At 49.8% G+C, this 19,483-nt stretch overlaps 1 protein-coding gene across 5 annotated transcripts in view; it reads right to left on the bottom strand.

The window, feature by feature from the left end:
• LIMS2 (LIM zinc finger domain containing 2) overlaps window positions 1-18,962 on the bottom strand; it is a 43,109-nt gene extending 24,147 nt beyond the window's left edge. For 2 of the 5 annotated variants that reach the window (XM_023259204.2, XM_023259206.2), the window contains exon 1: window positions 14,588-14,750. In XM_023259204.2, the coding sequence (XP_023114972.1) occupies window positions 14,588-14,598 (11 nt within the window). In that variant the 5' untranslated portion in view covers window positions 14,599-14,750. Of the gene's footprint in view, window positions 1-2,168; window positions 2,488-2,994; window positions 3,254-14,587; window positions 14,751-18,792 lie in introns of those variants that run through there. The other 3 variants (XM_045033567.1, XM_045033566.1, XM_023259205.2) reach the window with 3 other exon arrangements.
• Window positions 18,963-19,483: the final 521 nt, after the last annotated feature.

The raw sequence follows: 19,483 nt of genomic DNA, 5'->3' as shown, positions 1-19,483 counted from the left end.
GACTTTGCCCCACTCCAGCCTCCCACCCATCTGAGCCTAGAAAGACAGTGAGAGCCTGGGAACAGGCAGGGGCCGGGAGGAGAATGAGTCAGTATTACTGAGGCCACGTCAGCCTCAGCGTGTGTTCTACAGCCAGGCAGACCAGGCTGCAATCCCTGCTCAGGTGCTCCCTGGCTACGTGGTCCGCAGCAAAGTGCTCTCTGAGCCTGGGCTTCCGCATCTGTAAAATGGGCTAGCAACAGCAACCTCCGGGGGAGGTTGGGAGGGCTAAGTGAGGTGACACTTGCAGCACAGCCCATAACTGCTCCGTCATCGGCAGCTAGTGGCATCCTTTCCCCCCCCCCACCCCCTTCATCCAACAGATCCTTACTGAGCACCTGTTCTGTGCCCAGGCCCTTCTCCAGGTGCAGGGAGAGAAGGGGGATCCCACTGCAACATGATGTCTGAAGCTCGAGTGGAAGGTGCCCCCGGCACTGCCTGGACCCCCTCCCTGCCACTCCCCCGAGAGGCCAGTCAGAAGCCAGCAGCTGGGGTCACCTGGCTACACACAGTAAACAGGAATTTACACAAAGCCAGTTCCACACTCAGCCTTGGGAAGGCTGGAAAACTAACTGCTGCCTTAGGCTGCTGCACACAAGGCATTTCCACCATCAGAAACACATTCCCAATATGTTTGGAGACTGCGGGAGATTACATGGCATTTCCTGAAGCCCCAGTGGTACCTGTTGGCTCTAGCAGCTTCATTTACTTTTAAGCAGATGGGCTTTAGAACTGTCACACTGACAACAGAGGTGAGGAAGGGCACGAGCCAGAAGTTCACAGAAAAGTAAAGACGAGGAGCAAATAAACATATGTGCCTGCATGCATGGGGCTTTCCCAAGGCCTGGTGTCCATGATCACACCCATGTGCCCTCCTTGCACGTTGGCCTTGTTCTTGTGCTGTGTGTGTACACTGTGGACCTCGCTCCAACAGGGCCTATGACCCACCAGTGCCCTGATAGCCATTCCCTGCACCACCTCTCACTCCACCCATGTCCAAGGACACCGGAGGCCCAGCAGTGAGGGTTCCTATTCCAGCACTGCCACACTTGGGTGAGTTTCCTGGCATCCTGAGCCTTGGGTACCCCACCGAAGCAACGGTCTTGTCCAGTCCCCGTGTCCTGGCATCTAAGGGGCCCGAAATCCCAGCAGTGCAATAGGGGCCCCTCTGCAGCTATGGCCCCTCCCCCTACCCAGTGCCCCACCCCTTGCTCTGTCCTTAGCCCCAGACGTCTTTGGTGGCTCAGTCCTAATTACCCCTCAGGAGGGCTGCCCGGACTATGGGAATGCAGTGAGCTCAGAGCATTCCATGTAGCATTAGCCCCTGGACGTCCTTCCTTTCCTGGGTCCTCAGATATCCCTACCTCTGTGACTGCTGCTCCCTGTCTCTTCCCTCACTCCCCACCCCCTTCTCCCAACCTCAGGGTCCTCTCCCACTGTTCCTCCCCCACCTCTTCCTCTAAGGCTCGCACCTGCCACTTTCCTGCCAATACCCCAAGTTCACAGTCCTCATCACTCTCTCCCCAACTTTCTACTAGAAGTCTCCACCCGGATGGTCCCTGGGGCCCAGCCCCCAGCCCCAGACACCCACACTAGTGGTTCCACCACCATCTACGTGCCCCCTCAGACCCTCCCCACCCCAGGTTAACTCATCCTCTGAGATGCCCTGAGGGTCCACCCTGAGCGCCACAGGCTGCCCTCCCTGCCCAAAAGGAGGCTTTCATTGTCTACACTGGCAATTCTCCATGAGAGACAGCAGCTCAGGTTTTAGAGTTGGTCCAAACTGGCTGCAAATCACAGCTTAGCCATTTGGGTGGGCGAAGTCCAGCAGGTTCCTTGACCACTCCGTTCATTCATCTACAAAGTAGCAACAAAACAACCCCAGTCTGAAAGCAGTCATGGGAGCTCCGCAGGACAATTCAACACCCCATTCTCAGCGTCCCCCCCAGGCTTGTTGATCACAGATGCGCCCTCCCCCCAATCTTATCGCCAACGCAGGCGCTGTCCCCACGCCCTGGACTGCTGGGCTCTTGCCGTCGGAAGGGCCAAGCGGGTGTCGGGGAAAGGCCGGCAGCGGCAGCTTTCCGGCCATTGTCCCCGCCAACCCCGCCCCGGCCCAGGCCACCTACCCGAGCGCAGCGGGCGGCGGGCTCTGCCGGTGTTGGCGCCGCCGGTAGAGCCCCGACGCGGCGAGCGCGCCCAGCCGGGCTGCCATGGCGCGGGCCTCCTCCTTCTGCTCCCGTCTTGGGGCGGCCCTGCTCCGACGGCCCAGAGACCACCCCGGCCTCGGGGGCGGGTGGCAGTGGCGGTGGCGGCAGCGGCAGGCCAGACACGGCGACCGCGATGGGACAGGCCAGCGTGCAGGGGGCGCCTCTCCCCCCACCCCCTCTGGACAGGAGCTCACGTTACACACTGCGATCTCCAAAGGGCAGCAGAGTCAAGTCCAAATAGAAAGGATATTGTTCGTGCAGCGGGGGCAGCACAGTGAAAGCTGAGGTGGCAGGGCTGGGTCCAGACTGGGGAGGGGACTCGCTGGGAAGGTCCCAGACAGCACTAAGGTGAGGTCCATGGTGGGAAGGCAGGGTGCCTGGAGGTCCCAGGCTGCTGGGAGCCTGAGAGGGAACCCCAAGCCCCCTGACGTCCTGACGATGGCCCCTTAGCTCCGGAAGGCAATATGGGACTGATCTGGCTTAGGAATCCTGGAGGAAGCCCCATACATGCCCACATTCGACCTTGTTTCCTTCCCTGAGATCCTGTGCCACAAATGCCGCCTGGAGACCCAGATCAGGGCAGCCTCAGTCCCCTGGATCTGACCAACAAATTGCCAAGCACCCAAAAGAGGTCCATGCTGTGAAAGCTCAGTGAAAAGGTTATCCCCTAACTTGCTAGAGAAAACAGAAGCAGCAGAATCTGATAGAAGACCGGTAGGAAGGCACTATTTCCATGCTTTTTTACCTAAGGAGATCAGCAGGGTTATTGTGATCCAAGTGCAAACACCCAAGGTCAGCGGCAGAACTGTGGCTGCTGCTAGTGGAGCAGGCACTATGGTCAGCAGTAAAATAAGGATCCGTAGCACTCCTGGAGATCTTTAACACCGATTCCATTTCCCTGAAACACCTTTCTAAGTAAGGTCAGAAAGCACAAGCAGCATTGGCCTCCACCTTCCCAAAAAACAGTAGCTATCATTCTGAACAGCAGGGCAGGGTACTGGTCCTCCAACACTGGGGTGGAGGGAAAACTTTGGAGGGGATCCATGGCACTCAGATGCCAGGCCCACATACCGAGAAGCATACCTCATCCAGCAAATCCAAATTCATTAACCACCCTGGGGGGCAGCTCTAAAACACAGCCAGATAACTACAGGCGTTGTGCGCAATATAACTTGTCAATGCAGGTCAATTCCAAAAGTACCAAGCCCTGATCAATTCAACAAATATGTTTTTAAAGGTGGCCACAGAGGCAAAAGGGCATAGAGAGAGGCTGAGCTTGGAGAAGCCAACAGGTACAAAGATCACCTCCCACTCTTTTCTCTGATGGAGATAGCTGAATGCTTAGGAAATCTTATTAGAAAGTTTTGTTGTAGCACCTTTAAGTCAATGCCCAAGGGCCTAGGTACCTTGTACCAGTCCTACTCAGCCCCTCCCATGGGGAAATCCTCAACTCTGGAACCCAGAACTTACCCAGAGTCAGAGTTCCATTTAAGGAGGGATTATTTATTTATGGTTTCCACAATTGCAGATAGACCTGGGAAGGTGGCTATAGCCACAAGCATTTTGTACATCACAATTTGTAAATAAAGTTCAAGTCCAAGGTGACCAAGCACCGATCAATTCAACAAATATTTACTGTAAAAGGAAGTACCAGGGGCTAGAAATTGAGAAAGGAAATTAGAGTCTGATTGAACCCAAATCCCAAATCTGTGCACAGCCTTGTGCCCCCACCCCACCCCCAGTTCTGCAACCTGTCTTGCAGAACTAGGCGTCGGAGCCATGCTGTGTCTCCAGCCAGCACTCTGGCTCTAGAGGACAAAGTTGCAAAGACATAGTAAAGAATGATGTCAGCATAAATGGCAGAGTAAGAGCCTTTAAAATGTTGTCCCTCCATAAAAGCAATGAAAACTAGCAAAAACTGTTAGAATCCACTTTCTCAGAACTCTGTAAATTAACCAAAGGTTTGCAGTAACCCAGGGTACCTCATCAAGAAAAGCAGCTGGGGACTCCTGGGTGGCTCAGTCAGTTAAACGTCTGACTTCAGCCCATGTCATGATCTAATGCGCCATGGGTTCGAGCCCCGCATCAGGCTCTGTGCTGACAGCTCAGAGCCTGGAGCCTGCTTCAGATTCTGTGTCTCCCTCTCTCTCTGCCCCTCCCCTGCTCACACCCTCTCTCCCTCTCTCTCAAAAAATAAACATTAAAAAAAGAAAGAAAAGAAAAACAGTTGAATCTTGGTAGGAACAGTGAGCTTTGTGATATTTTCACTTATCCTAGCCTCTGACCCCTACATCCTAATTCCATTGCTGCCTTAAAAAATAACAGCCCACGTTCCCAGTAATTATGCAGCAGACAGGACTGAAGCTCCTTCAAACTTTCATTCCCTGGAAGACTCCATTTGAAAGTTTTGTCTTTATGTGACCTCACTCACACATACCCACTGCTAAAAGCCTCTCTTGGGGAGTATTTTTCAAATGTATTACTATTGTAACTGCCTATGGTATCACAGCTGTCATTGCCATAGGCAATGGATAATAGTGGAAGCAACAATAGACTAATCAAAAAGCTTAAAAGAAAAAACTAAAGGGGAGCCTGGGTGGCTCGGTTAAGCATCCAACTTCAGCTCAGGTCATGATCTCACAGTTCATGGATTCAAGCCCTGCATTGGGCTCTGTGCTGACAACTCAGAGCCTGGAGCCTGCTTCAGATTGTGTCTCCCTCTCTCTCTGCCCCTCCCCCAACCTCAAAAATAAATAAACATAAAAAAAAATTTTTAAGGAAAAAATTAAGGAATGACATGTCCTTAGGGGCTTTGAAAAGAACCAAAATAGTCCTAGGAATCTAGAAGGCCACACAAAGCCCAGGACTATGCGCATGCTCAGAGAAGACCCAAGAAGATCCTAACCTCTTGCTTCTGATTGACCCTCAGGCTCTGTGTAATCAGGAAGTAAAGGCTAAGGCAGAGCTGTAAACTGCAGGGTTGAATGCTTAAGGTGTGCTGCAACATACACTTAGTGCCCTCAGCAGAGTCCCTTATTGGTGACAGACATTCAAGGAAATGGTTGTCCAATCATTAGCTGACCATTAAACTAATCAAGCAGAGACTTAAGCAGTCGCAAATGACAGAAATATAGACTTTACAGAATTATTTCTGAAAAGTCACTAAACAAACGAACAAGTAGCAACAACATACTCTGGGGAGTGAGGGGGAATTTGATCTCAGAATTGCCACATATTATTTGAAATGTCCAGTTCTCAGCAAAAAATTATGAGACATACAAAGAAACAAAAAAGTATTACTCTTACACAGAAAAAAAAAGCAATCAATAGAAACCCTCCATGAGGAAGCCCAAATATTACACTTATTAGATGGACTTTAAATCAGTTATTTTAATTATGTCCAAAAGACAAAAGAAAACCATGTCTAAAAAAACTGAAGGAAAGTATGAGAATGATATCTCACCAAATGGAGAATATCAATAATGATGTAGAAAATATATAAAATAGGACCAAATAGAAATTACGTAGTTGAAAAGAAACACTAAAAGAGTCCTCCAGGATGAAATTAAAAGACATCAGACAATAATCTGAATCCACATGAAGAAATAAAAAGCAGCAAAGTATATTTAACCTTGATATAGTAAAAGTAACTATATAGATAAAAATAAAAAGACAATATAAATGTATTTTTTGTTTGTAAACCTATTTTTCCCCTCTGATTTAAAGACAACAGCATAATGAAATAATTTAACACAAAAGAAGGCAAGAGTGTAGGAACTAAGAAACAAAACAGACATAAGATACATAAATAATTAGTAAATTGTAAATGTAAAATAATTACATTAAAGGTAAATGGATTAAACTCTTCAATTAAAAGTCAGAAGTCAGTAAATGCATTTTAAAAAATCTGCTTATATGATTTCTACAAGAAATTCACTTTAGACAAAAACAAATAGTTTGAAAGTAAAAGCATGGAAAAGATATACCATGCGAATAGCAACTAAAAGGGAAGCTAACATCAGACAGCTAGAAGCTAACATCAGACCAAACAGACTTTAAGACAAAAATTGTTATAAGAACAAAAAAGGACCTTTTATAGTGATAAAACAGTCAATCCAGAGGTGCCTGGGTGGCTCAGTCAGTTAAGCATCTGACTCTTGACTTCTGGTCAGGTCATGATCTCATGGTTCATGGGTTCAAGCCCCACATCGGCCTCTGTGCTGATAGCTCAGAGCCTGGAGCCCACATCGAATTCTGTGTCTCCCTCTCTCTCTGACCCTCCCTTGCTCATGTGCTCTCTTGCTCTCTCTCTCTCTCTCTCTCTCAAAAATAAACAAACATTAGGGGGGAAAAGCATATTCTCAGATCACAATAGAATAAAACCACAAATCAATAATAGAAAGAAATTTAGGAAATTTACAAATATGTGGAAATTAAACAACACACTCCTAAAGAATCACTGAGTCAAAGAAGAAAACAAGGGAATTAGGAAAAGATTGAGATGAATGAAATGAAAACACAACACACCAAAATTTATGGGATGTAGCTCAAGCAGTGCTCAAGGAAAATTTATAGTTGTACACAGTTGAATAGTTTTCACTGTAGTTATTTATACTTGTGTAATAGGGGCACTTGGCTGGCTCAGTCAATACACCATATGACTCTTGATGTTGGTGTCTTGAGTTCAAGGCCGATGCTGGGCGTGGAACCTACTTAAAAAAATTAGTTGTATAATAATTTAAATACTTGTATAGTATAAAATAGCTTTATAGAAATCAGAAACAGAAGAATAAACTAAATGCAAAGCAAGCATTAGAGAGGAAATAATAAAGATTAGAGAAGAAATAAATGAAATAGAGATTAGGAAAAATAGAGAAAAGCAACAAAACCAAAAATGGTTTGTTGAGAAGATCAAAACTAATAAACCTTTAGCTAGACTGACCAAGAAAACAAGAGAACACCCAAAAGACTAAAATCAGGAATGAAAGAAGGGACCAAAGTTAGAGAAACTTAAAGGACTATAAGGAAAATGCTGTGAACAATTGTATGCAAACTAAATTACAGCAAATTAAATAACCTAGCAGAAATAGACAAATACCTAGAGAGATACAAACTACCAAAACTGAATCAACAAGCAGTGTAAGATCCAAATAGGCCAACAACAAGTAAAGAGACTGGATTTGTAATCAACATCTTCCTACAAAGATGAACCCAGGACCAGATGGTTTTATTGGTGAATTTTACCCAGTGTTTAAGTAGCATTAACACCAACCCTTCACAAAATCTTCTCAAAAAATCTACCAGGAGGGAACACTTCTCTACTCATTCAGTGAAGTCAGCATTACCCTGAATCAGAAAAATATATCACAAGAAAACTACAGATGAATATCACTTATGAATAGAGATGCAAACATCCTGAACAAAACTGAATCTAGCACCATATAAAAAGTACTACATAGCATAACCAAATGGGATTTATTCCAGGATATAAAGTTGGTTTAACATCCAAAATCAATGTAATACATCATATGAATGCTGAAAATGCACTTGGCAAAATCCATGTTTTTCATGATTAAAAAACAAAAAACACCTCTCAACAAACTAGGATTAGAAGGGTATTTCTTCAACCTGATAAAAACCCAGAGCTAACATCATACTTAATGGAAAGAGACTGAGAACTTTCCCTCTAAGATCAGGAATAAGATAAGGATGTCCAGCCTCGACATTTCTTTTCAACACTGCAGTAGAGGTTCTAGCAAGGACAATTAGCAATAAAAGGAGAGAAAATGTATCCAGATTGGAAAAGAAGTAAAACTCTCTATTTGATTACCACATACTCTTATACACAGAAAACCCTAAACCCCAAGGAAAACTATTACAGCTAGTAAATGAACTCAGCAACTTTGCAGGTAAAAAACCAATATACAAAACCCACTAGCAATAAGCAATATGAATATGAAATTAATAAAACAATTCCATTTATACTAGCATCATAAAGAATAAAATACCTAGGAATAAATTTAACCAACAAAGTATAAGACTTATACAATGAAAACTATAAAACATTGTTGAAAGAAACTAGAGAAGACCTAAATAAATGGAAAGACATCCCATGTTCAGGGATTGGAAAACTTGCTATTGTTAAGATGACAATAACGTTCCCCAACAAATTAACCTACAGATACAACACAAACCCTATAAAAATTCCAACTGCCTTTTTTACAGAAATGAGCAAGCCAATCCTAAAATTCATAAAGAACTGAAGAAACTCAGAATAACCAAAATAATTTGAAAAAGAACAAAGTCAGCAGGCCATTTTGTAATTTCAAAACTTACTACAGAGTTACAGTAGCAATAATTAAACAGTCTGGTACCAGCATAAGGACAGACACATACATCAGTGGAATAGTATTGAGAGTCCAGAAATAATCCCATATATCCATGATCAACTGATTTTTGACAATGCTGCCATGACAATTCAATGAGAAAATAATAGTTTTGTCAACAAATGATGCTAGGACCACTGGACAGCCACATACAAAAGAATGGTTTCAAACCCCTATCTCAGGCCACATATAAAAATTGACTCACAATGGATTGAAAATCAAAATGTCAGAGTTAAAAGTATAAACTCATAGAAGAAAACATAGGAATAAATCTCCATGATCTTAGATTAGGTAACACTTCCCTAGATATGACACCAAAAACTCAAGCAATCAAAGAATAAATAGATAAATTGGACTTCATCACAATTTTAAACTTTTGTGCATCAAAAAACACTATCAAGAAAGTTAAAAGACAATCCACAGAATAGGAGAAAATATTTTGCAAATCATACAGCTGGTAAGTGTCTCACATCCAGAATACATAAAGAACTCTTAAAATCCAACAATAAAAAGACAACCCAATTTTAAAATGGGCACTGAAACCAAACAAACATTTCTCCAAAGAAGATGTACCAGCAGCCAATAAGCACACGATAAGATGCTCAACATGACAGGTTGTTAGGAAAATGAAAGTCAAAAAAGTGATACCACTTTACACCCACTAAAACAAACAAGAAGTGTTAGTGAGGATGTGGAAAAAATTAGAACCCTCACACATTCCTGGTAGGAATGTAAAAGTATGCAGTTACTCTGAAAATAGCTTGGCAATTCCTCAAAAAGTTTAACATAAAATTACCAGCAATTCCACTCCTAAGTATATGCTCAAGTGAGTAGAAAATATAGATAGAAAAATTCACAGGGCGCCTGGGTGGCTCAGTCGGTTGAGCGGCCGACTTCGGCTCAGGTCATGATCTCGTGGTCTGTGAGTTCGAGCCCCGCATCGGGCTCTGTGCTGACAGCTCGGAGCCTGGAGCCTGTTTCGGATTCTGTGTCTCCCTCTCTCTGACTCTCCCCTGTTCATGCTCTGTCTCTCCCTGTCTCAAAAATAAATAAAACGTTAAAAAAAAATTAAAAAAAAAAAAGAAAAATTCACAGCAGCATTATTCATAAAAGCCAAAAAGTGGAAACAATTCAAATGCCCACTACAACTGAACACATAGACAAAATACGGTAAATCCATGCAATGGAAGATTATTTGCATCTCTCCCCCAAAAAAGGAATGAAGTACTGATTCATACCACAACATAAATGAACCTTGAAAATATTATGCTAAATGAAAGAAGCCAGGTCAAAAAAAAAAAAAAAAAAAAAGCCCATATAATGTAGAGTTGTATTTATAGAAGATACACAGAACAGCCAAATCTATAGTGACAGACTGCACATTAATTGTTACCAGGAGCTGGGGGAGGGCAGAATGGGGACTGACTGCACATGGGTATGGGGTTTCTTTTGGGGGGTGATGAAAATGTTCTATAGAATTAGTGGTGATAGTTGCACAACTGGTGAATGCACTAAAACCCACTAAACCGTACACCTTAAAACAGTGAATTTTATGGTATGTGAATTATATCTCAAATGTTTAGGGGTGCCCGGTTGTCTCAATCAGTTAAGCATCTGACTCTTGATTTCCGCTCAGGTCATGATCTATCTCATGGCTCATGGGATCGAGGTCATGATCTCATGGTCCATGGGATCAAGCCTTACATTGGGCTCTGCACTGTCAGCACAGAGCCTGCTTGGGATTCTCTTTCCCTCTCTCTCTCTCTCCCTCTCTCTCTCTCTCTCTCTTTGCCCCTCTCCTGCTCATACACTCTCTCTCTCAAAATAAATAAACATTTTTTAATGTTTATTTATTTTTTTTAATGTTTAAAAAGCACATGTGTAGTGAAGAATGCAGCTACGTAGCTTACTAGAGAAACAACAGAGGCCAAGGCCACCATCAAGTTGTGAGGCAGGGCTGTCACCCCCTTGTGGCTGAGCTGTGAGAGCCATCCCCAGGGCAGCCAGAGACACCACTGCAAACAGCCTCTCCACCACAGCCAGCTTCCCTCCCCCACCTCCTCCCTTGACCCACTGGGAGGCCAAGTCCTTGGTATGCATCAGATGAGTGATGTTTTCCAACCTTCTTACCCCACATGAAATCGGACTTTGAATGCTTTTATTTTCTTAACTGGAAACTCAGGCATCAGTGTGGACACATTGTTGGTTTTACTTACATACATACATTGGGTCGTGTCATATTAGTGAAACACTGTCCTCTCAGGTAAGTATCCCATTAACATGTTTATCTTATTAGGCCATATTGAGTAAATATTCACCGTCAGGAATTTAGAAGATTTGAATAAACAGAACAAGGAGGAGAGTTAGGGTGCCCCCTCTGCCCACCCTCCCTGGAAATGAAGACCTAAGGAACATTTAGTATGACTCTGCACTGACAGATGGAACAGAGAGAAGCAGTGTAGCTGGAGAGGCGCGGGACAGCCCCTGTGCCTACAAAGCCGGGCCCCTCTGCACAGTAGGATGCCCGGGCCATCTTGTAGCAGCTCCCAAGTGCTGACTGCTGAATTTTCAGGAATTTTGGGAACCAGTTAACATCATGTTGGTAGTTTGAAGTGAGCCGAAGTGGGGGTATTTTCAGCACGGAAATGGACACACTACAAATTGGACCCCCCCCCCCCCCCGCCACCGCACCGCACTGGCAGGGTCGGAGTCAATGCCAGAAGTCCAGGGAAAGGGAGGAGTTGAGGAGTCTTGGGTGCTACCTAGCCTGGCCTGGTCTGGGTCTCAGGGTCCAGCTGCGTGGCACTCATCATCTGCTTCCCACAGCTCCACGTGCTGTGCTCAGGCCCTGGCTGCCATCTTAACTACACGCTGGCAGGCTCTTCCGCCAAGGGGGCCACTGGGCATGCTCCTGAAGAAAGTGGGGACTGGGCACCATGGAGGGCAAGGGTGCTGGTGGATGTGGGGACCCAGATCCAGCAGCCCTGCTCTGCACTGTACAGAGGCCCAGCTCGGGAGCTGGCACCTGGTGGCCTCAGCACACTAGGGTCGTGTGGTGGGTGGGACTCCACCCTACAGCAGGCCAAGCCACTGACCTCACCAGCTGTGAGCGCCCAGTCCCAGGCTGCACTTGGAGGAGGGCCAGTGACAGGCTGGGACCCTTAGCAGGGGCGTGACCTGCCTGGGCCTTCACATCTTCACCGTAGACTAGTGCTGATGTCAAAGGTCCCTCCGGCTGGGACAAAGATTCGGGTGTTTTTAAGGTCCAGAGTCTTTGGGCCCCCACCAGGGCTGAGTTTCCATCCCACAGCTTGCCCACCCCCAACCACACCCGGGCCCTCCTTACCCTTCTGCCCCAGCTCAGCCCAATCTGGGGCTTCAGACCCTCCTCTCCAACCTCCTCCCAGCACTTCCTCAGGGACTTGTCACAGCTCTTCCAATCCTTCATGGCCCAAACTAGCTTGGGGCCCACGCCTGCTCCACCACTGGGCATCGTCCTGGATTCCACCCTCTCAGTCAGGTCCTCCCATTCTACCTCCCAGACCCCTGAGTCCCCTCCTCTTCTCCACCCCCAAGGCTGCCAATGACAAGAAGCCTCCCTTGTGGCGGACCTCCTTCCCAATCTCTTCCTCAGCAGCCCTTTCTCTCCACAGCACCCGCAGGTATGTTTCCAAAGTGCACGGCCGTGTACAACACTCTGGGCCACTTCACTGGCTCTCCCCTGCCCTCCCCCTGGCCTTGCTCACTCTGGTCCTGGGGCAAGCTGGCACTTTATACAGTTGGCAGGGTGCGTGAGGTGTACAAGGAGAAGGTTGTTTCCAGGTCAGCCTGGTTCTAGGTAGCGCAGGTGGATGTGCAGAGAACCAGGATGCAGCGTGGGCATTGCCCTGGGGTCTCATGGGGGCAGTGGGCATGCATGGGTCAAGGTGGCACACAACAGAGTGAAAGCAAAACTCCACAGCTTCTGGGACGGGAAAAACATCGCCCACCCCAATGGCTGGGTTGGATGTCCCATCCTCAGCTGGCCTGGCCCCATGCCTGTGAGCGGCATGGGGCGGGGGGGGGGGGGGGGGGAGGGTGCAAGCCAATCCCAGCCTGGGCACTGCGGGTGGCAGGCAAACTCTGCTCCCAGACGGCTCACAGCTGCAAAAAACAAATGAGCAGGAAAAGAGCCCACAAGAAAAGAAGCAAGCCACCAAAATATTTCTAGGGGCATCTCTGAGGAGTGGAACTGTGGGTGTTTTCTTTCTCTTTTTCTGTTCCCATTATCTTTAACGTTTCTGGGGGGTTTTCTAACTCCCTGAGATGAGCAATGTTACTTTTACAAGGAAAAACTCCACCCAGTGTTTTCCAAAGTTCACTCTGGGCCCTGTTTCATTTGATGACCAGCATTTCTCAGGCTCGGGGCACCTGCCGGACCCCTGCAGCAAGCCAGGGAGGGCTGGCCCTGCTCCCAAAGCTGCCTGCCTTCCTTGGGCTGGGGGGCAGCCCCTCCCTGGAAGGCTCAAGGGACTCAGGGGCGACAGGAGCCCTGCCAAGAGAACAGAGGTGCCTCTGTCTCTGATCTGCCTCAGATCCTGCAGGGTGTTGGGATAAAAGCTGCTGCCAAAACTGGAGGGGTGTGGCCCTGCCTTATTAGGGTGTTTGCTGTGCCCGGGCCACCTCGCACACATCCCACTCAACGCTGGTCTGTGCTCCTGATGCTGTCCCTGTTTCACTCTGTCCCATCTTGTCCTCATAAGCTTACAGGTGGGGGACCAGAAAGCGGGCAGGGAAAGCAGGGGCTCCAGAGCACATGAGGAGGGGTGAGCCCTGGAAGGCTGGCTGTGTCCACAGACTCAGGCCATGATGGAGTGGGCAGCAAAGTGCATCTGAAACAAGACATCTGCCATTTTGGGTGTCCTAGCTGCCCTAATACTGTGGGCCAGCGTATCCCCACCAGCTGGGTGACCACTCTGCACATCACACCAGATTTGGGGCCATCACCCCACCCTCCGTAGCTGTTCCCCATTCCTGGGTACGGCTTCTCCCCAGGTCTTTTTCCTAGCAAAATCACAGGGTTTTCTCGGCCCACAAACCACAAGTCAAAGAACATCGTCCTGCCAGGGCTTGGCTGGAAAGGGGCTGCTGGGCCTCGGAGACCATCCCCTCCCACCCAGTCTGAGTCATGCACTTATACCCAGCCATGTTCCAGAAAGGACTGCAGAGGCCAACACTGGCCAGACACTAGTGGACATGTGACTGGCCTCCTAAGTCACTCAGCCTCTAGGGCCTCAGTTACCTCATCTGTGAAATGGCACCAGGGCCTGGGAGCCCAGCCTGGGCCAGGCCTAGGGGAGTGCCTTGTCCCCACCCCACCCCTGAGCAGCCTATGCTTGGGCAGAGTTTAGCCAGACCCCCACACAGACCCGTTATCATTTTTAACATTGTCACCGTTTTCACCGTTTGGGCTTACAGAGGAGGAGACAAGGGCCCCAGAGGTAAGATCTCCTCCACAGGATCATACAGCTGGGGGTCCGGGAAGCTGATAGAGGCCACAGTCTGGGTTTTAACGCCCTGCCCTTTGGTTGTGACCTCGGGTTGGTGCCCCGGCCCCTCTGAGCCCTGGTTCTCCACTAGAGAGGGGAAACCTGTGCCCATCTTGCAAGGTAGGCGGGAGGGGGGCTGGAGGGAGCTTCACCTGCTGCGGCCAGACACCCCGGTCCTGACGCGCGCCGCTACCCGGGCCGGACACCCCGGTCCCGACGGGCACCGCTACCCCGGCAGCCAACCTTGGTCTAGGGGCCGGGCCGGAGGCGCGGCAGGTGGATCGGCCGGCTCCCCGGGGCGGGTGGGGGGGGGGGGGGGCAGGGGTCGGGGCGGGGGTCCCGTCCCGCAGTCCCGCCCAGGCAGGCGCCCTCCTGGCGCGTGGCGCCCTCCGCCCAAGGGCGTGGGGGAGGGGAGGGCTGTTACCTTCCCGTCATTGTGGCCGCGCGCGTTGAGCCCGTGGTCGCCTCGGGACCCCCTCCGCCGCCTCCGCAGCCGGCCGAGCACCCGCCCGCAGGTCCCTCCCGGGAGCCGAGCGGGGAGACGCCCAAAAAAGGCCAAGAGCGGCTCCGCCCGCCGCGCAGCCCAGCCCGCGAGGTGGGGAGGGGGGGCAGGGGTGGGGTCCGCCCCGCCCGCGAGGGGGTGGTGGGAAGCGGGGGGAGTGGGGGCGGAGGGGTGGGCCCTGCCACTCGGCGCGGCCCCTGCCACTCGGCGCGGCCCCTGCTCTGGGGACACCCGAGCCTGGCCTGCGGCGGGCGCGGGTCACGTCCTCCCCCGCCCGGGCTTCGCTCGCCACCTCCCCGGATTCCCGGCATAGTTTTCCTTTTAAAGGGAGTGAAGTTATAATAACCGCGAAGGAGCCCCCCAACCCCGCCGGGACGCCCCCCCCCCCCGCCGCGCTCCCGCTCCGCTGTCCCCGGCCGCCCCAGAACTCGAACGCTGGCGGGCCGACCGGGATTGGGGGACACCGAGGGACGGTGCTCGGACCACCTCCCCGCTGCCTCCAATCCCCGAGCTCCTGTTGCGGCCCCAGGTCCAAGAGAGGGGTCACCTTCACGCTTCCGTGCTTCACACAGACCTTTCTGGGCACCAACTCCCTCCCGGGGGCCCTGGGGACCCCCCAGTGCACGTCGTCCCACCCCAGGGGAGCCCAAGGTGGAGGGGGGCGTCCCTTCAACCCGTGAGCCTAAGTCTACATACTGAGATGCCAGACCAGTGCCCTCCCTGGGAAATAACCATTTCAACCCAAGCGTGTGAGTAACCCCTAACCTAGCAAAAGGTACCTTACAATGGAGAAACCCAATGCCCGAGTTGGGGAGGGGAACTGAGCACTCCTTTCTATGATGAAGCACTACTGACAAGATAGGGAAGAGCCCTTTAAAGTGGCCCTGTAACACAGAATCATTTGCGGAATCTATTCTGAGAAAAATATTACATAAACAAAAAAAACCCTCACTCACTCTACCTACAGGCACATATTTCCAGCTGGGCTGTGGAGTGTAGCATATAACTGGAAGCAACCCAAATATCACACCGTGAGGCCAGGGCCGAGCCGCCTGATCTATTAACCCTACCGAACATCAAACATCCTATTACTTCTAGCTTGGCAACAGATAAAGACTATCTAGAAATGACAGTGCAAAGTAGCAACGCACAAATAAACAGTGGAATTCAGAAGGGAGAGTCGATAGTGACACACAGAGTTACACCTGCAGAAATGAGCTTGATAAAGGCGTCTGTTCCTAAGCAGCTGGTGGTATCTTGAAACCAGAGCAGTTTGCGCTTGTTAGTTCTTTTGCAGTGGTGTCCTAGCTAATAAATAGTGTTTTACTGTAACTTGATGGTTGATTAAGCATCAAGTATGGATGACTTCTTGGTTCGTCTGCCTGTTTAAGGAGAAATGCTTTCCACAATTGCTGATGCAGAGGAACAGGTGTGCCAGGGGCTGTGCTCCAGAAATGGACTGCCCGACTCGATGGTTCATTGAATGTTGGGGTCCTACGGGAACCAAAAAGGATGAAAAGTAGAAGGGAGAACACCACAGGGACCTGCTCCCTGCCCCAAGGGGATCCCATGCCTACCTGAAAGCCTGAAAGCCTCCTTAGCATGGTTGCTGAGCACGGGAAGATGTGCCTGTAGCCAAACCAGAGCCCTCTGCTGCTCGCCGGACCATGTAGCATGCCTCATCCTGGGGCCAAGGGCAAGCTCAACAGGAAGGAGCTTGGTGGCAGCTGTGGGCATCAGTCAGCTCTGCTGAAGATACGAAGGCTCCAAGGAGCCATGTGCCAGCCTCATGCAGATTTGCGGGAAAGAGCTGCAGTTGCCTGGCAGTGGTCACTCACATATTCACTCACTCACACCCATTCATCCCAGAGTAATGATGCTATTCAGGCACTGGGGGTAGAGCAGTGAACAAGAGGACATGCAGTGGGGGGCAAACAGTAAATAAAACATAAACGTGACTTCAGGCAGGGACAGTGCTGCAAAGAACAGAACAACATGAGGAGCTGCTTTAGGTTGGAGGCATAAGGAAAGCTTCTGAGGAGTGGCATTGGAGCTAAAACCTGAATGAGGAAAAGAGCCAGTGGGCGGGGGGGGGGGGGGGGGGGGCAGCCAGGGCAGTGGCCATGAGGTGGGAATGGGCTCGGGAGCTCAAGGTCAGAAAGAAGGTGGTGTCTCTGGAGAACAGAGAGGCAGAAGGCATGGGAAATAAGGGAGAGGGGCCAGGGGGCCAGAGCACAAGGGCCACATTAGTGTTTGGATTCCACCCTTAGAACAGTGGGGGATTCTGGGGCGCCTGGGTGGCTCAGTCAGCTCAGTCGGCTAAGTGGCCGACTTCGGCTCAGGTCATGATCTCATGGTCTGTGAGTTCAAGCCCTGCGTCAGGCTCTGTGCTGACAGCTCAGAGCCTGGCGCCTGCTTTGGATTCTGTGTCTTCCTCTCTCTCTCTGCCCCTCCCCCCCAAGCTCTGTCTTCTTCTTAAAAATAAATAAATGTTAAAAAAAATTTTTTTTAAACAGTAGGGGTTTCTAAGCAAGGACAGACACAACACCCTCTGGGACTCAGGGGGCTTCCCCCTCATGCCCCTCTCTAGCTGACAGCTACACCTGAGCCAGCCCAGTGCCCAGGGATGCTAAGGTAGGGCTCAGGGTTCATGGAGCCAAGGGAGGGGCTGGGCTTCCTCTGACCAGACCAGCCTAATTAGTGGCATGAGGACAGAGAGAAACTGGGGATCCCAAAATGCCTCAACTTGTATCTAGATTCAAAGTCCCACCCCCATGTGATGGTGGGGCCTTGCAGCCCCGAGGAAGTCTCAGGGTCTCTCACCATGGCCCAGGTCCCAGAAGGAGCCAGGGTACCTTCCCAGCACAAAGGACCTGTGTCATGCCTATTTAATGATGGCCCATGTGAAATGAGGCACCCTAACCATTCTGCCCAAAGGGCCTCTCCCCCAAATCTGGTTTAGGCATCTCCCCCTCGGGGCACTGGGGATAGCTAAACTGGGCTGTCGTCAAGCAGGAGTGTATAACTGGAACCAAAGTGTATTCCAGAAGTGGCCTGTGACAATCCCCAGGAAAGGACAGGGAAGCACCTGGATGGCACAGAGGAGAAGCTGGAGGCTCTAGCTGGAGCCTGGCCAAAAATGAGTAATGGGTGCACACCCGCCTCTATACGCCCACAGAAAGCAGATCATTTGCTGCTTTAACAATGAAATATTTCTATTTTAAAATGGGAGCATGCCTTCAGACAGTGATCTGCTATTATACACATCATCTGACCAGCCCAACATGACCTTCCTTCTTCCTGGCCCAAGCAGAGCTCAGTGAAAGAAGTCTGATTACCATTATGGCAGAATCATAAGCCACCAATTCTTTTAGAGCTTGCAGAACAAAAGAGACTCAGAGGTTGTCTTAGCCTATGGAGAACACAGAACCCTTCTTGAGGGTCTGGATTACCCAGGGGTATAAGAGGACCACGGAGCTTCACAACTCCTTTGCAAAGACAGGCTGGCCTTGGACTCTGAAAAGAAAATGCCAGTTCTCTCTTACCTTAGCTCTGGGGCAGGCTTGATGCAACTCACAGACTTGGAACAAGAGTGGCCTTGCACAACCCCAAACAGCATTCAGGAATGCCACATGTTTGCACCACAAACCATCACTGCATGGTCCAACAAGAAATCACTTGTGCACTGTGATCACAGAGATTTTCACCTGCAGGGGCACCAGCCTCTCTCTGCTCCTAAGGACACCTCTCTTCTACACATGGGGTTCTCTTTGCCTCCTCTTTCCCATTAGGACAGCCAACCCACCAACCATCTCCAACCTCTGTCCAGAATAAAAATCAGCTGTGCCCGCACCACCATGATCCCCAACCCCAACCTGTCCACACTTGGTCTCATCCACAGAAGGCCTAGCATCCAGCCAAGGTGAGCAGGCTTTCACCATCTGCATGCCACGTAAGGATGTGTGAGGCTAAACCAGGAGGCAGACCACCCTGGGGCTGTTCCTTCACCCCAACATTAGCAACATTGTCATGATCACTTAAAGGACATAAAGGGAATGGCAGGGACCAAGCCCCATACACATCTCAAAAGCAAAGAGTACCCCTCAGGCACCATGCAGTGTCTCTACCTCAGGGGGCTGAGTCTCCACTCCACCTCCTTCGCTGCTTCCTTCCCTGAGCGCTGCCAGCACCTTCTCTGGCGGAAAAAAGCAGCTGCCCAGCCCGCTTGGCACAGCCACTTGGAGAAGGACTGGGTAGCAGCTGCTGGGAGTGTCCAGCCGCCACGGGTACCCAGATATTCCAGCGTCACCTCTCCCTAGGCAAGAGGCTCCGCTTGAGCTGGAGGGTGGGCCGGAGGCACCTTGGGGTCAGGAGAGGGTGGAGGAAGCCAGGAAGGAAAGGCCGGCCTCCCTCGGGAGGTGGTTGCAGGGCGGGCCACTGAAAGCCCATTCCCCCCCCCGTAGGCCCAGGAGCTGGGCCAGCAGAACAAAGGAGCCACAGCTGCCCTCCACATTCAGAGACCAGAAAAGAGGCAGCTGCCAGGGTGGCATCCATTTGGCAGCTGCTAAAATGAGCATTTACTAAACTCCTGAGTTCATGAGTCCCCAGGGAGGCCTGATGTTTACAGCACTTACACACACCAAAACCAAGCCCTACAAGGGCACAGAGAAAAGAAAACCCGCAACTACTTTGAATAACCCAAGGACAGTTACTGAGACACCTTCTTGCCAGTTATTATTTTCCCTGAAAGGAGGGAAATCTCAGGATTATTTATATGATTTTAATTATTTTCTAATCTTTTGCTATAAAAATTTCATT

The sequence above is a fragment of the Felis catus genome, chromosome C1, assembly GCF_018350175.1.
Source record: "Felis catus isolate Fca126 chromosome C1, F.catus_Fca126_mat1.0, whole genome shotgun sequence".
Taxonomy (NCBI): domain Eukaryota; kingdom Metazoa; phylum Chordata; class Mammalia; order Carnivora; family Felidae; genus Felis; species Felis catus.
This window is presented reverse-complemented; position numbering and strand designations above follow the sequence as displayed.